This window comes from Cetorhinus maximus, chromosome 21 (genome assembly GCF_964194155.1).
Source record: "Cetorhinus maximus chromosome 21, sCetMax3.hap1.1, whole genome shotgun sequence".
Taxonomy (NCBI): Eukaryota; Metazoa; Chordata; class Chondrichthyes; order Lamniformes; family Cetorhinidae; genus Cetorhinus; species Cetorhinus maximus.
Genome location: NC_135899.1, coordinates 72791021 through 72809075, shown reverse-complemented (window position 1 = coordinate 72809075; position 18055 = coordinate 72791021). Strand labels below are relative to the sequence as shown.

General features: G+C 46.4%; 1 protein-coding gene across 1 annotated transcript in view; it reads left to right on the top strand.

Annotated features, from left to right (window-relative positions):
- LOC144695993 (amine sulfotransferase-like) overlaps positions 1–18055 on the top strand; it is a 54024-nt gene that overhangs the window by 10465 nt on the left and 25504 nt on the right. Inside the window, exon 2 of the mRNA XM_078567148.1 lies at positions 2839–3009. Coding sequence (XP_078423274.1) covers positions 2853–3009 — 157 coding nt within the window. The 5' untranslated portion in view covers positions 2839–2852. The remainder of the gene's footprint in view (positions 1–2838; positions 3010–18055) is intronic.

Genomic DNA, 18055 nt, shown 5'->3' with positions numbered 1-18055 from the left:
TTATACCGACTGCCAGCTCCCCATTGGAACCGGCATCCTGGGCATGCCCGCCTCCGCGACGATTTTCCCGTTCTATATGGGAGTCGCTAACCCGCTGGGTGGGCCTTAACTGGCCCGCCTGCGCAAAATAGCAGCGCTCACCCGTTTCAGCGGCGGCAATCGGGTGCCCGCCCGCTGCCAATTTGGTCGGGCCCGCCCGCCCATCAAGGGCAAAATTCTGCCGAGAGAGAGTAAGAATAAACAGGTAATTCTTGGGTTGGCAGGCTGTGACTAGTAGCGTACCTCAAGGAACTGTGGTTTAAATGTGGGGACCAAATGAAATATTTCCAAGTTTGTTGATGACACAAAACTAGGTGGGAATGTGAGTTTTCAGCAGGATGGAAAAAGATTTCAAGGGGATTTAGACAGGCTAAGTGAGTGGGTAAGGACATGGCAGATGTAATATAATGTGAAGAGTATTTCTTAAATGGTGAGAAGTGTTCTTGTTCATAAGTCACTGAAAGCTAACATGCAGGTGCAACAAACAATTAGGAAGTCAGATGGTATGTTGGCCTTTATTGCAAGAGGATCTGAGTACAGGAGTAACAAAGCCTTGCTGCAATTTTGTAGAGTCTTGGTGAGACCGCGCCTCGAGAATTGTCTAGTTTTGGTCTCACCTAAGGAATGATATACCCCCATAGAGGGGGGTGAAACAAAAGTTTACCAGACTGATCCCTGGGATGGCGGGATTGAGGAAAGATTGAGGAGACTGGGCTGTACTCTCCAGCTAGCAGACCGTGGGACAGATTGTGCCCTGAAGCCACTGTTCACAATGCTGGTAAGACAGGTAAGTGAAGTTGGAGATTCTGCAAGGGGCTGCTCCTCTAACCATAGGCCGTTCTTCTGCCACATTTCCTGCTGATTGTCACCACTAGTGGTGACAAGAGTCCGCTGGTGCCATGCAGAAGGTGAGGGAGTCTTTTGGGGCTATGGGGAAAGGTAAGAGTGTCTGCTGGGGCCAGGCAGGAGGTGAGAGAGTCTGCCAGGGCCATAGGGAGGAGAGACTGGGCAGGTCAGACGGTGAGATGCTGTGGAACCTAGGGTTGAGGGCTGGGGGAAGAGACAAATTGGTGTGCGTGAGAGGAAAAGCGTGGGCATGCCCACATGAGCGGGGGAGAGAGGACGAGTGCCCGTGTATGTGTATGTGAGAGAGTCTGGCTCACTCAGTCTCTGGATGCTCACTCACCCTCATCCCCATACACCAACAGATATTCACATCCACTCACACATTGGGTGAGGCTGTGAGTGGGCAGCCTAGACTGGCAGTGAGTCGGACACACAACTCTGACCCTCATACTCTAAGGGTCATCTTCTTTATAATTATTAGTTTTAAAATATTATTACTCTGTTGCTTTGACACTGCTTTATTTTTGCTCAGCAAGTTTTCTTTTCTACACACTTTTTTAAAATTCATGTATCTTTCCTAAATTTGTTCATTGGCTTCTTGAGTGACAAAACAAATGGAAATGTGGCCACCACACAAAAAGTTTGAACATGTCTGGTTTAGAAGAATGAGAGGTGATGTCATTGAAGCATACAAAATTCTTCCAGGGCTCAACGGGGTAAACCACAGGAAGGATATTTTTCCTGGCTAGTTGGTGGCATGGCTTGGTTGGGGGGTGGATGTGGTGGTGGTGGGGGCGGTTGCCAGCCTACAACCATGGAACAAAGTCTCAGAATAAGAGGTAGGCCATTTGAGACGAGGAAGAATTTCTTCACTCAGTGGGTGGTAAATCTTTGGAATTCTGTACCCCAGAGGGCTGTGGAGGCTTAGTCATCGAGTATCTTCAACACAGAGCCTGAGTCTAGATAGTAAAGATATCAAAAGATATGGGGATAGTGCAGGAAAGCAGTGTTGAGGTAGAAGAACAGCCATGATCCAGTTGAATGGTGGAGCAGGCTTGAGGGGCTGAATGGCCTACTCCTATTTCCTATAATGTCTAATGTTAGATGCGATTCCCTGATGGGATTGTTCAGCAAGTGCTGTCCAAAGTGTGCTAAGAAGTTAAGAATTGCACTAACAGCCAATTTAAGATCATCAGGTGGGCTCACAATATAGCTCACTTACGCTTAAGCTAGATATTTTCAGATCCAGGAACTTGTCCTCTGCAGGCAAAAGAAACATGTCCAGGCATTGCACCTTTTTTGAATTAAACAAAAGCATGGGGGACAATAGTTCCCTGGTCCATCCTCCTTGGCAAAGCCTCGACCAATCAGAGTTCGCTTGCCAATCAATCAGCACCCTTTTCTCAAGCAGTATAATTTGTTGCTCCCTTTGATAATTGGCATTCTTGGGTCTATCCTGATAAGTGTAAACTAATAAGTTTTGGCTGCATGTCTCGTTTTTTAGCAATTCTCAAATTCTGTGCTACCAAGCAACTACATGTGAACTAGCTTTTATCATCTATCTGCCCTCAGAACTCTCAGACCTCAGATCAGCTGTGATTATGGAGCATACACAGCAGAATATTTCCTGTGCTTGTGCAATAGGGTGTCTAGCAACCATTCTCAATGGGAAATTAAGCAAGAGATTGGGAAGGACCCATTTTGGTTTATTTCAACAGCCCCATCAGGCCTTCAGATAAACTATGGAAATTTCCCAGATTATGTTCGAAAGGGCAGAGATCTGGATCTCCAATTTTTTCTTCACCTTTGCAACAAGGGGAGTCTCAGTTTGTTGGGGCAAAGGCCTGGAAAATTGACCCTGTAATATTTTGCGGCACTCTGGATTGATTTTATAATTGCCTGCTAAAAATGTGTGCAAAAAAATAATCCTGGATTAAATCTTTTCTTTTTTAGATAACAAATCCACAATGGATAACAACAAAGAAACCAAGCAATCGTTTGAGTATTTTCAACACAATGGCATCTCATTCATTTCACCGATTCACTCAATTGAACAACTTGAATTGGTGAAAAATTTCGAAATGGATCCAGATCTTCCACTCGTCGTGACTTATCCCAAATCTGGTCAGAATATGTCATAATGGTGTAAGGTTGTGCCCACAGTTGCTGCATCATTAATTTTTGAAAACCATTTTAATATACACTTTCCCCTTTTAATTTTCGATCCTCTATTTGGAACCACAATCCTTTTGCTGTGTGCTTTTATTGATGAGCACGGGGTTCTGTCGAGTATGTGATAAAGATACATATAACACACAGGCTCTCAATATATTGATATCTTAAAACTGAATTATATTTTCCCCTATGATTTGCTTTGTATGCACTTTGCCTAGTTTTAAATGGAGCCGTATAAACCTGCAGAAAACACTGATTTGATCCATGGTCTATGCTAAGTTAGCTGATCGCAATTGGAGTAATTGTAGCACTGCCCAGGTGTTGATTTTTTTATTTGACAGCTTAGACAGCATGTGTCAGTCAGTGATAGCATCACACAAGTGCCACACAATTACCTTTTCTAACAAGAGAAAGAAACTAACAATAGCACTGGCAGCCATTCAACCCATCATGCCTGTTCCAGCTCTCTGCAACAGCAACTCATCTAGTCCCATTCCCCTTTTTTCTGTAGCCCTGCAAATCTTTTCTCTTCAGATAAGGATCCAATTTTCTTTTGAAGCCCTCAGCTGAATCTACTTCCAGTCCACTCTTAGGAAGCACAGTCCAAATCCTAACCACTTGCTGTGTAAAGAGTTCTTTCCATGTCGTCATTGCTTCTTTTGCCAATCATCTTAAATCGGTGTCCGCTGGCGCTTGATCCTTTCGCTGATGTGAAGTTTCTCCCTATCCACTCTTTCCAGACCCATCAGGCTTCTGAACACCTCTATCAAACAGCAGGGATCAATTTTCTTTTCGAGGGCTACTTTTTGATTTTAAGGGCTCCTTTTTCAATATCACTAACTCTTTTATTGGGTGATGCAGTCACATAGTGACATTAATTTTTGTATTTGTGGTGTTTTTTTATGGATTTCCTTCTTCAGATAGATTAATTAGTCATTTGTCTTGCAGCCTTTGGTATTTGTGCTACCGTATCTATTTATGTCATATTGATTGAGGGATAAGTATTATGCTGGACACTGAGAGAAGTTCCTTAGTCTTTCTTGAAAACTGCTGTGGTGTCAGTTAGGTCCACTTGAGCAAATAGCTGAGGTTTCGGTTCAACATCTTATCTGAAAAAAAGTTCCTGGAATGTTAAAATCACTCAGCATGGCACTGAATGCCAGCCAGAATTATGCAAAGTGCTACCAGAAGAGTTGAGTGTGTCTTCCTGAGAACATAGGGTGGAATTTTACGACAGCAGGATTTTACGGTCCCGCCGAAGTCAATGGCTCGCTGCATTTTACGGCCCCATCCCCGCCGCGACAGGCCCGTAAAATTCCAGCTCATGGTTTGTAATGAAAGCAAAAGTAAACACATGACATTTGTTGACAACATTGAAATATGAAATAGTTGTAGAGAAACATTATACAGTAAAGATTTGGAACAGAATCGTTCCAGGTTTGCATAAATTAAGTGGTGGATGGGTAAAATGACGATTTACCTGCTGGCTGTAATGGCGGGTTTTCACGCCGTATTCTCCCAAATCCGCCACATTAGTTATCCATTCCCGGGAAACACTCCGTTTTGATGGCAGGTGGGCTCAGATTCGCCCACCATGCCATCACCTCGCCGGGTGCCATATTTAAAGTCCAGGTGTGCGCACGCATCTCAGTGCTTCCAGTCCAGGACTACTGCAGGTAAGATGTCCACAAAAGGCAAAAAGACTGCAGCCCCCAGGTTTAGTGATGAGCCACTGGAACACCTTTTCGACGCTGTGGAAATCTGCCGTGATGTCCTTTACCCCCTCTTTGGCTGCAGGATGGGCAGCGGTGTGACCAACCAGGATTTTGTAGGTGATGGCAGTGGTGATCAGTGCCAATGTTGCACATTGGCCTCCAATGCAGATAGAGGATGAATGATCTCATCCGTGCAGGGTATGGCAACCATCTCATCACTCTAAACTCATACATTCACTGGCATCTCACTCACTTCCAGCTCAAGGGACATCACCACCCATTCTCACACATATACTCTCACATGTCCGCCTGGCCACATCTTCTCTGGAGACTGCCTCCTCAGCCCTCACCATCTGGAGGCCACTTGCACAAATCAACATGTGCCCCCACACACACCCTAAGTTACCCTCTTTCCCCAGTACAGCCCTCACCCTGCAGCCTCTTCCCTTGCCTGAGGCCATTCTCCCCCTTCAGCAAGCAAGCCCTAGCCCTGCCGTTGTTGAAAAGCTACCCATGTATGGCTGATCTGTTAGAGACCTAGCTGTGAGCCCCCCTAAAAGTGACGTGCTGCTGACAACTGCGAATGCTGACCGACGCAATGTAGGCAAACAAGCTTTGAAGTCCTGAGTGAAGTGCAGCCTGCCAGGTACGCGTCACTTTTGTGCTTTTGTGAAACACGTTGGTGTATTTTCCCGCCGACGTGGGCAGACGATCCAGTGGGAGGGGACGATTCCAGTGGCCTGGCCAAACAATGATATGCAGATGTATTACAATGAGTTTCCTGATGTCCGATGGCAGGAAACATGGCCGGTCATTGGCAGGCTGAGCAGATAATCGCAAACTGGTTTCACACCGTCGTAAAACCGATCACGCCATATTGTCTGCTCACGCCACCGAACACGCCCGACGCTGGCAGGCACGGAAAATCCCGGCCTTAGACGTGCTTGGGCACATTTTGAAAATGGGTGCAGTTAAAGTCAACACTGCAAGTTTAAAGCTCAATATAAAAGAACAATACATTTCACCCTGGTCCACTCCTCCATCACCCCCTACTCCTCAACCCCCACCTATGGCACCTCCCCATGCCCACACAGAAGATGCAACACCTGCCCCTTCACTTCCTCTCTCCTCAACGTCCAAGGGCCCAAACACTCCTTTCAAGTGAAACAGCATTTCACTTGCATTTCCCCTAACTTAGTCTACTGCATTCGTTGCTCCCAATGCGGTCTCCTCTACATTGGAGAGACCAAACGCGAACTGGGCGACCGCTTTGCAGAACACCTGCGGTCTGTCCGCAAGAAAGACCCAAACCTCCCTGTTGCTTGCCGTTTTAACACTCCACCCTGTTCTCTTGCCCACATGTCTGTCCTTGGCTTGCTGCATTGTTCCAGTGAAGCCCAACGCAAACTGGAGGAACAGCACCTCATCTTCCAACTAGGCACTTTACAGCCTTCCGGGCTGAATATTGAATTCAACAACTTTAGATCTTAAACTCCCCCTCCCCCCATCCCCACCCCGTTTCTACCCTCTCCCCTTTTTTTTTCAATAATTTATATAGATTCTTCTTTTCCCACCTATTTCCATTAGTTTTAAATGTAAAACTAAAACTTTGTTAGTCTTTCCGCCCCACCCCCACTAGAGCTGTACCTTGAGTATCCTGCCATCCATTCTTAATTAGCACTTTTCTTAGATAATATCACCACCTTCAACACCTCTTTGATCCTTTTGTCTGTGACATCTTTTGATTATCTGCTCCTATCACTGCTTGCTTATCCCTACAACTACTCCACCCTCAACTTCTCTCTCCCCCACCCCCCACCTTAGACCAGCTTATATTTCACCTCTCTCCTAACTATACTTCAGTTCTGCCGAAGGGTCATGAGGACTCGAAACGTCAACTGTTTTCTTCTCCACCGATGCTGCCAGACCTGCTGAGTTTTTCCAGGTAATTCTGTTTTTGTAATACATTTCATCTCTCCGCCTGGCACCCTGCAACCTTTTAGTCTAATATCAACATCCACTGTCAACATCTTAGGGATTACCATTGACCAGAATCTGAACTTGACTAGCTCTATAAATGCTGTGACTACAAGAGCAGGTCAGAGGCTGGGAATTATGCAGGGGGCAACTTACCTCCTGTCTCACCAAAGCCTGTCCACCATCTACAAGGCACAAATCAGGAGTGTGGTGGAGTATTTTCCACTTGCCTGGATGAGTACTGCTCCAACAACAGAAGAAGCTAGATGCCATCCAAGACAAAACATCTCCCTTGATTGGCACCACTTCCACCACCTTCAACATCCACTCCATCCACTACTGCACAGTGTCAGCAGTGTATACCAAGCATGGCTCCTTTGTCAGCACCTTTTAAATCCACGGGCTCTACCACCTATAAGGACAAGGGCAGTAGATGCCATGGGAACACTACCACCTGCAATTTCCCCTCCAAAAGACACACGCTATCCTGACTTGAAACTATATTACTGCTCCTTCACTGTGGCTGGATCAAAATCCTGGAATTCCCTTAACGACACTGGGTGTACTCCTACGCCACATGGACTGCAGGAGTTCAAGAAGGCAGCTCACCACCACCTTCTCAAGGGCACTTAGGAATGGGCAATAAATGCTGGACTAGCCAGAGATGCCCACATCCCGTGAAAGAATTTTTAAAAAGCTGCACACATTTGCACTTCAACTCACGTCTAATCCCCAGGTTATGAAACTTTAAATATATTAATATTTCTGTTCATTATTTGACTGAGGTTATCTATTACATCATTCCATTCATAATCCCCTCTGATTTTGTCTTTTTTGTACATTGCTTCTTTGCTCATTTGTCTGCATGTTTCTCTCTCCCCTGCCCCCAACTTCCCTTCCGCTCTGATTCTGTTAATATGCTTGTTTGTCACTTATTTCTCTGTTGCTAGGAAGACCCAACCTGAAAAATTAATTTATTCGTTCTCTTCACATATCCTGACTGACCTGTTGTATGCTTCCAGTCTTTTATTGGTTTTGGTTCTGTTCTCCCATGGTGACGTTCATGCTAAGTTGAAGAATTGCTGCTTTAAAGAAATAAGGTTATTATCAAGATAATACAATGGAAGCTCCTTCTTGGACATAGTGGCAGCAGCTTGAGCTTGTTTTTGCAGGCTGCCAGTGCCATGACATCGCCACCAGGAGCTGGACCTCACACTTGTGCTGTCCTTGTTCTGTCTCTCCTACATACTCTCGTTTGTCAGCCCCGTCATTGAATTTTCATTGGCTTTTTGGGGTCTTTCGAGGGCGAATGCACCTGCTGCCCTGTGTATTATGAACTCTAATATCAAATCTTCTCTTAATTTTCTCTTCTCCAAGAAGAATGGCCCGAGCTTCTCCAATATATCATGAAACCAAAAATCCTCATCCCTGGAATCATTCTCGTGAATCTTTTCTGCAAACTCTCTAACGCCTTCGCAGCTTTCCTAAAGTTCGGTGTCCAGCTGAGGCCAAACCAGTTTTCTCTACAGGTTTATCATAACTTCATTAATATATATCAAGGAAAGCAGTGCTCTTAATCCTGATCCCTGGGGAATCCTACTATATATCTCACTTCAGTCCAAAGAACAACCATTCACTATTACTCTGTTTTCTGTCACTTAGCCAACTTCATGTCCATGATTCCTCTCCTTGACATTCAACAGCTTTATCGTCACTGAATTCTCCAGCATCCACAGCCTGGGGGGGGGGGTTACCATTCACCAAAAATTAAACTAAACCGCAGCCACATTGTCACAACTCACTGAGATTAGTGCACTGCAAATTAAGCCCCACTGCTCCCCGGGCCACCACAAATGTGAAAAGTTTGATTGAACCACCTAATTGTTTAATTTAGGCTAATGGAGTACAAGCATCAGGTTTGTACACTTAATAAGTAAATAGCTGTTTATTGAACAAATTGTCTTCAACCAGTGGCAAAGAAATATGAACTGCTAATTTCTACCTGTATAACCTAAACTCTAACCCTTCTTAAATCCCTATTCTCACACATACAAGACACATAAAACACACAAAAACATGGATTTGAAGGATGGGATGAAATGGTTCAATAGCACCAATTCCGGAGTACAGAATTCGATGGGCTGATTTTGATCAATGTCTTCCAAATTCCTTTCAGTTCTTTGTTGATGACACGAGGTGATCTTCTAGCACTTTCAGTCTTTAGTTCACTGGTTGAGCACTTGCTTTTCAATGTCTCTAATGGTGATTTTCCCCTTTTCCTCTTGACAGGGGTTTTCAGAGAGAGAGCAGAGTATAGAGATATGAGGGAAAAAAGCTAGCCAGCTATTATTGTAGAATTACTGGAATCTCACACACAGGAGAGAGAGGTTTTAGGTTTTTTTTCTCTTCTCAGGCTAAGAGCTATTCTGCTGCGCTGCTTTCACACAAATCCTGGTCACCTGGTCAGGAGCCAATTAAAACGTTGTTGCCAGGCAGTTCCCCATTAGACCAGACTCCTCCTCGGTAGTATCTTGTCTTTCATGGCACACTGTTCCAGCACAGCAACATTGTATATATCCCTCACGCTGTTCCAGCAGATGTGTCCTTCACACTGCAGCCATTGTAATTTTCATCCACAGTCCAACAGAAATAAAAAGATATGTTCTTTACAACATAAATACTTTGGCCTTAAGAGCAGATCAGAGGCTGTGTCAAGTAACTCACCTTCGCACTCCCCAAAGCCTGTCCACCATCTACAAAGCACAAGTCATCAGTGTGAGGGAACACTCTCCACTTGACTGGATTAGTGCAGCTCCAACAACACTCAAGAAGCTCATCACTATTCAGGACAAAGCAGCCCATTTTCACTCCCTCTACCATTGGCACACAGTAGCAGCAGTGTGTACCATATAAAAGTTGCACTTCAACTTGCCAAGACTCCTTCAACAGCACATTCCAAACCTGTGCCCTGTAGCACCTAGGAGGATAAGGGCAGCAGACCCATGGAAACACAGTTTCCCTCCATGCCACACACTGTCCTGACTTGGAATGATAGTGCCATTCTTTTACTGACACGAGATCAAAATCCTGACCTACCTCCCTAAATACACTGTCAGTTTGCCGACACAATATAGACGACAGCAATTCAACATGGCAGCACATCCCCACCTTCTCAAGGGCATTTACGAATGGGCGATGAACAAATAGGTAAAAAAAAATCACGTCTAAGCCTCAAACCGTTCTTGCCCAATGTCAATAGAATCTCCTACTCAGTGAATACTGGTTAAGAGCGAAAATTTTTTCAGGAATTTTTCATCCTCTGCCTTGGGATCGTGAAGACAATTATAAAAACACTCCTGTCGCTCCATGCAATTGTGATCAGCTGACTCAGCACAGGCTGTGGATTATAATTGGGTTTATTTCAGGTTTATATAACTCCACTCAAAACTAGGCAGGGCACGTACAGTGCACGTTCCACCCCAGGGGGAAACATGATTCATTTTTTTATGATTAAGTCTGAATTAAAATGTATTTCTATAACATCGTTGATTCTGAAGATATTCAATGCACAAAGAGATTTAAAACGAGTTGTAGGATACACGTAACCTGGAACTTCATGCTATCCTTTAATATCTAAATATGTTGCTATGATGGACATGTAGCTCATGGCTAATAACAGAGGTGGGCATTGTAAGAAACGAAGACACAAGGCACTAAAACTGTCTTCCATTGAATGTCCTTATAATGAATACAATTAGAAAGAAAAACAAAAATACCTGGAAAAACTAAGCAGGTCTGACAGCATCTGCGGAGAGGAATACAGTTAACGTTTAGAGTTCGAATGACTCTTCATCAGAACGAAGGAAAAATAGAAAAGAGGTAAAATATAAGCTGGTTTAAGGGGGCGGTGGGAGAGGTAGAGCTGGATAGAGGGCCAGTGATAGGTGGAGATTGCCAAAAGAGGTCATAGACAAAAGGACAAAGAGGTGTTGACAGTGGTGATATTAGCTACGATATGTGCTAATGGTGACATTAAGGGTAGAAAGCAGGACGAGCAAGGTACAGATAGCCCTAATGGGGGTGGGGGGAAGGGATCGAAATAGGCTAAAAGGTAGAGATAAAACAATGGATGGAAAAACATTTAAAAATAATGGAAATAGGTGGGCAAAGAAAAATATATATAAATTATTGGAAAAAGAAGGATCTGAAAGGGGGTGGGGATGGAGGAGAGAGTTCATGATCTGAAGTTGTTTAACTCATTATTCAGTCTGGAAGGCTGTAAAGTGCCTAGTCGGAAGATGAGGTGCTGTTCCTCCAGTTTGGATTGAGCTTCACTGGAACATTGCAGCAGGCCAAGGATGGACATGTGGGCATGAGAGCAGGGTGGTGTGTTGAAATGGCAAGCGACAGGGAGGTCTGGGTCATGCTTGCGGACAGACCTAAGATGTTCCGCAAAGCGGGCACCCAGTCTGCGTTTGGTCTCTCCAATGTAGAGGAAACCGCATTGGGAGCAGCGAATACAGTAGATTAAATTGAGGAAAGTGCAAGTGAAATGCTGCTTCACTTGAAAGGAGTGTTTGGGCCCTTGGATGGTGAGGAGTGGGGGAAGTAAAGGGGCAGGTGTTGCACTTTCTGCGATTGCATGGGAAGGTGCCGTGGGAGGGGGTTGAGGTATAGAGGGTGTCCCGGAGGGAACGATCCCTGCGGCATGCCGCCATGGGGAGGGGAAGGGAAGATGTGACCTCAACCCCCTCCCACGGCACCTTCCCATGCAACCGTGGAAGGTGTAACACCTGCCCCTTTACTCCACTCCCCCACCTCCTCACCATCCAAGGGCCCAAACACTCCTTTCAAGTGAAGCAGCATTTCACTTGCACTTCCCTCAATTTAGTCTACTGCATTCGCTGCTCGCAATGCGGCTTCCTCTACATTGGAGAGACCAAACGCAGACTGGGTGACTGCTTTGCGGAACATCTTCGGTCCGTCCGCAAGCATGACCCAGGCCTCCCTGTCGCTTGCCATTTGAACGCACCACCCTGCTCTCATGCCCACATGTCCATCCTTGGCCTGCTGCAATGTTCCAGTGAAGCTCAACGCAAACTGGAGGAACAGCACCTCATCTTCCGACTAGGCACTTTACAGACTTCCGGACTGAATATTGAGTTCAACAACTTTAGATCATGAACTCTCTCCTCCATCCCCACCCCCTTTCCGATTCCCCTTTTTCCAATAATTTATATATATTTTTCTTTTCCCACCTATTTCCATTATTTTTAAATGTATTTCCATCCATTGTTTTATCTCCACCTTTTAGCCTATTTCGATCCCTTCCCTCCACCCCACCCCCACTAGGGCTATCTGTACCTTGCTCATCCTGCTTTCTACCCTTAACGTCACCATTAGCGCATATCTTAGCTAATATCACAACAATCAACACCTCTTTGTCCTTTTGTCTATGACATCTTTTGGCAATCTCCACCTATCACTGGCCGTCTATCCAGCTCTACCTGCCCCCCCCCCCCCCCCCCCACTTAAAGCAGCTTATATTTGACCTCTTTTCTATTTTTCCTTCGTTCTGATGAAGAGTCATTCAGACTCGAAATGTTAACTGTATTCCTCTCTGCAGATGCTGTCAGGCCTGCTGAGTTTTTCCAGGTATTTTTGCTTTGGATTTCCAGCATCCGCAGTTTTTTGCTTTTACAATTAGAAAGAATCTGTTTAACGGCAGTATGTTACCGTACAGATCATAAAGTTAATCGTGCAATGATTATGGGCGACTGCAATCTTAGTTTCTCAGTTTGGTACTTTGGAAAGTAAGAGAGTAACATTTTGCATTTTTACTGCACCTTTCCTTCCCTCAGGACATACCAAAGCACTCCAAGGTCACTGAAGTGCCTTTGAAGAGCAATCACGACTTCTTATTTCGGCAATGTGGCACCAGTTTTCACATCAATTGGATAAAACACAAGTTAATCTTTTTTTGGTGATGTTAGTTAAGGGATAAACGTTTGCTTGGAGACTCAGAAGTCCTTCACACTTTTTCAAAAATTGTCATGGTTTTTTTATATCCAACTGAGCCGGCAGATGTAGGTTTGATTTGATGTTTCATCCCAAATGCCCTGACAGTACAGCATGCCTACAGTCCCGCACTGAAGTGTCAGTCTCCAGACTGTGGAGTGCAGCTTGAACCCAAAGCCTTCTGATTCCGAATGGAGGGTGCTACCAAGCTTTCAACAGGTGCCAACTTGTTCACAAAGGTGTAACATTCAACAGGATCACAATTTGACTCTCAAAGAGGTCACATTTCCGACTTGATATTTGTGTTGGGAGGTTTGAATCATTATTGGTTGAGGCTTTATTTAATTGCTGCTAGTGAACTGCAAGCACCAATGGAATTGGCTGGCTCCCACCCTGGGCATTCCCACCCTTGACTGGCCAGCAAGTCAAATCTGGGAGAAAAGTCATCCCAGGGAGGGTCTGGAATGGGCTAGCACTGGGACAGAATTTTTCCATTGGCCCAAGAGGAGCAGCCCTTATATCTTATGATTCCAACAAGAAAATGACATTTTGTGAGCAGTCTTCAGTGGCCCCTTTAAAAAGCTGATGCAATGCCTGATACAAATACCTGATAATTGCAACTCGGAACCTAAAACCAGTGTCAGACCCTGATGAGCAGATCTAAGTAGCCTCTCCCCTAAACTGTTATACCATAATCAGCATTCACTGTGAATTCCTCTTTCCCTCAGAGAGCTTCAGGATAAGCAGAGTAAAATGTGATCTTCTGCTCCAATGATGGTTCGGTTGGAATCTGGACACAGGAGACCAATAAAGGCAAAAGTTCCAGGATCCAAACTCGCCAAATCTTCACTCAGAATCCCATTGGTTATATGTTCTCTTTGAGACCTGGGATTGGTAGCACTCCTGTTGGCCCTGAATCTGACCTCTAACATAAGAGGGGGTAGGGCCAAGTGTGAGAGATTTCCACAGCAATTATTTTCTCAGCCTCTTAGTGCGCGATCCTGAGATAAACACAACAGACAAGTTATAGGACTCAAAGCTGACTGAGTCCGAAATTCCTCCAGTGCCTCATAGCAGATGGCTGATCTGTCCATTTGCCAGCGCTTGTGCAGCAGACACCCCCATGAGTGCCACTGGATTTAGCCTGCTGTCTCTCCTTGCAGCTGCCTAAGATACATCCATGGTATTGTGCCTGCCAGCTCATGTAGGTGCTGTAATTTTGCCCGAACTCCAGAGACCTTGGTGGCTTTATAAGTAGAAGCGTCAAACATTATGCCATGAGAGTGGGCCATAGATTTTCTGCACCAAATCACTTTGAAGACTTACAGAAATCCAAAGACAAGTCTACCAATCTGACAAATTTAAATGGAGAACAGATAATGTTGGCAAAGGAATTATGTGCGAGACTACAACAGATATTGTCTTAAAGATAAACTTTATAGAGAAACTACACCTAAACAGACCTTCATTAATGACATTGCATTTCAGCAGCAACCATTGGAAAAGATAGTAGAAGGAATTTCAAAATTTTAATGAGTCCAACATATAGTAAGTCATCATTATGCCGAAGGGCCATGAAGGCTCGAAACGTTAACTGATTTCTTCTCCGCCGATGCTGCCAGACCTGCTGAGTTTTTCCAGGTAATTCTGTTTTTGTTTTGGATTTCCAGCATCCGCAGTAGCTTTTAGCTTTTTGTTTTTATCATTATAAGTTGCCCGGCTTTAAATCATTTTAATTTAATGTTGTTGACTCTTCAGGACCTTTTTTTTTTATTTACATCACCATTTTCAATTATACGTCATCTGCAGTCTGCCCCCCATCCCCCCCAGCCCCATGCTGAACGCTGGGCTAGCCACCATCATGTTCTGACACAGGAGCCACCAACATGGTCACCAGAGACCCCAGGCTACAGGGAGAGAGCAAGGCCATGAGGTCCAGGAGCAGGAGTGCAGGGCAGGGATGGGAAGCTGCTGGCTGACAATCAGCTGAAGAACTGTGAATAACCTGGGGCGGGAGGAGAAGGAGCGACCCCCGACCCCCCCCACCCCCCCACAACATTGGCGGCTTCTGTGATACTCTCCTCCACACGGCTTCTTGCACAGCCATCCCGGCTCCTTCGCACCCCCCACCCCTGCCAGCCTGGCTTCTTCCACGTCTTCCCGTGGGACAAGGGCTCGGTCCCTGCAAACTATAAGAATTGGATCCAGGCTCTGGAGTCAGAAAGATAGAGAGAGAGTGAGACAGAAGAGAGAGAGAGAGAGAGAGAGCGCGAGCAGGAAAGGAGAGAGAGAGGGTGGGAAAGGAGAGGAGAAACACAGAGACAGTGGGAAAGGGGTGAGAGGGTGGAATCATCCCAGATTTGCACTAAGTGTGGTAGCAGGCAGGGAACTGTTGTTTTACTCACTGGCCACAATGGCCATTATTGTCCTAATCCTGCCGCATTCATTATGCATTTTCGGGAAACATGCCATTTCGATGGTGGGCGGGCTCTCATTTGCCTGCCATGCCATCACCTCACCTTTTCCTCACACCAGGTGCCATATTTAAAGTGTGCAGCCACGCACACACCTTTATGCTTTGAGCGCAGGACTACTGCACACAAGACGTGGCCCCGAAAGGCAGGAAGACTGAAGCCCCCAGTCCCTCGACCACCTGTTGGACGCCACGGAGGCCTGCTGTGATATCCTCTACCCCTGCTCTGACCGCAGGATGGGCAGCAACATCAGCAATTGAGCTAGGAGGCAGTGGCAGCTGTGGTCAGCGCCAACGGCCTACAATTGAAGACAGCCACCCAGTGCTGTAAAAGGATGAATGATCTCCCCCGTTTCGCCAGTGTAAGTCATTCTTCTCATCACTCTCAACTCTCACACTCTCAAACCCATCACACATCCACAAGGCTCTCAATCACTCACTGCCAGTTCAGGGCGCATCACCATTCACTCTCTCATACACACCTTCATTGTCCTCATTCCATCCATGGGAACACTCACCACCCAAACATGCCAGGCATACTTATCATCTGGCCTGGCAGGTGTCCTGCTTACACCCTCCGCATCTCTATTCATGCAGGACAAGCTTGCACACAACAAGAGGGAGAGGTCGCAGACTGATGGAGCAATGCCTGAAACCAGGGTTTTCATGGACTTTGAAAACAGTCATCCAGCAGGCCAGTGATGATCTGGACCGTTCCTGTGCTGACAGTGAGGTCGGCGGTGCTCTACCAAGTGAGGATCAAGCAGTGCAACATCTATCAGTGCAACCAAGCTGTGAGTGATGCGTCCTGTTTCATAGGCCTCTGCCATACTCTAATTATCTTTCCTTGCATTCACAGGCACATCTGGGAAACAGCCGATCGAGTCCACAACCCAGGATGTCTAAACAAGATCCAAAGAAATCTTTGAAGAGGAATCTGAAGGCATCTTCATTGATGACATACCATAACGCTCACGCACACGCTTTACCAGTGCACAGACATACACCTTGGTGGGACCTAGCTTTAGAGTACCCTTGGCATCACAGTCTGGTTAGCACAACGCATTGTCTCCACAGCAGGTGGCAGCAGGGACTTTCTAGGTCTCTGGCACTCGGAGGACTGCCAGAAATCTGCTGAGTCTGAGTTGGATGAGGAGCCTCTGGACTCAGTCATACCTCAGTTGCTGGAGCTGCAAAGGCAAGCTTTGGAATATCAGAAAGGGATGTCTGCTGAACTCAGATTGCAAGGCATGATGGAGGAGTCCCTCCACCTTCAAGCTGAAGCGATAGCGCCGGCATGCCAATGCACCAAGGTCAACACTAGTAGGATGGCGGTCGCCATGGTGATCTTTGTCCAGGACACCGGTCCTGGACTGCTGAGCAGGCTGAACTCAATCGCTGATGCCATCGTTGACCTCCAACAGTGTGTGCACGAGAAGGGAGCGGGGCAGCTCCATCTCTCTCCAGCTACCACTCCTCCTCAAGGAGTCAGCCAGGGGCTCTTGGGCAACCATAGGGAGGAGGATCAGCAGGTGCACACCCCAGGGTCATCCACCAAGGTGACATCAGGGACTGTCTAGCCCATCCGAATCCCCTTTTTCTGTGAACCCTGCAGCTCCAGCTCCACAGGCCTAGGAGGGTGCCACTGCCATACAGCAGGAACCCAAAAGCAGACTGGGGCCCTCCAGGTCTCAGCGCCCCAGAGGACGCCCACCAAGGTTATCACAGATAGTCAGCAGGCTGCCTCCACCTCTGCTGTGGATGTCCAGGGAGCAGCAAAGCATAGCGGCAAGATTAGGAAGGTTAAGCAGATGTAATTGCACAGCCTGGGCAGAGGTGTTAATCACTTGTACATAAAATCCCAAGAATGTTGCCCTGCCTATGGCTCCTTGTTCTGATGAGCCATGTTCATTTCACTCAGATGTGAAACCTTGGTTCCTGCACAAGATAAAGGCAGGTGTTTCAGTTCAGGCCCTCTTGTGCGTTATGCAGCCTTTAGGCTAAAGTGATGCTCCGGCTTCTCACTTCCTGGACAGTTTAGTGATACCTGCACCTTGATGGTGCTAGTCTTTGCTGCCAGAATGATGTGGGCAGGCGTCACAGAGTTCCATCATTCTCTCTGTGTGCTCCCCTGACCGTTAGGGTGGGGCTGGCCCCCATGTTGCCCTCATCTGTGACAAGTGGTGCTGTGCTCCTGAAGAGGTCAGATGCTGAAGGCTGACAAAGGATCAGATGCATTTAAAGTCTCAAAGCTGCTTCTCTATGATATGACCCTGATTACAGACTGCAAGCGAGCCCTCAGCCAGACAGGAGTCAAACTTTCACAGATGTAATGTGAGGATTTATGGTGTCTCCTCACTACATGATGTCACCATTCTCCACAAATTTAGCAGCTATGAGGGCCTCCCAAGCGCACCTGCTTCGTCCGGCCAGTGTGATGGCCTCATTGCCGTCATCACCGCCTGCGAGGTCCTCCTCACCCTCATCCCCAACAACGTTCAACTCATTGGAGCAGAACTCCAGCTCCTCCATCTCCTCCTCAGCCAGCTTCTCTCCCCGTTACAAACTGGTGCTGCAAAGGGCGTAGCAGACAACGACGATGCGTGACACCCTCTGTGGACTAAATTGCAGGACTCTACCAGATTGGTCCAGGCACCGGAACTTCATTTTCAGCAACCCGACAGTTTGCTCCACCAAGGTGCGAGTTGCAGCATGACCCTCATTATACCTTTGCTCTGCTGCAGTCTGAGGCCACTGCACATTCGTTATCAGCCACGCCCTCTGATGGTAGCCGTTGTCCCTGAGTAGCCAT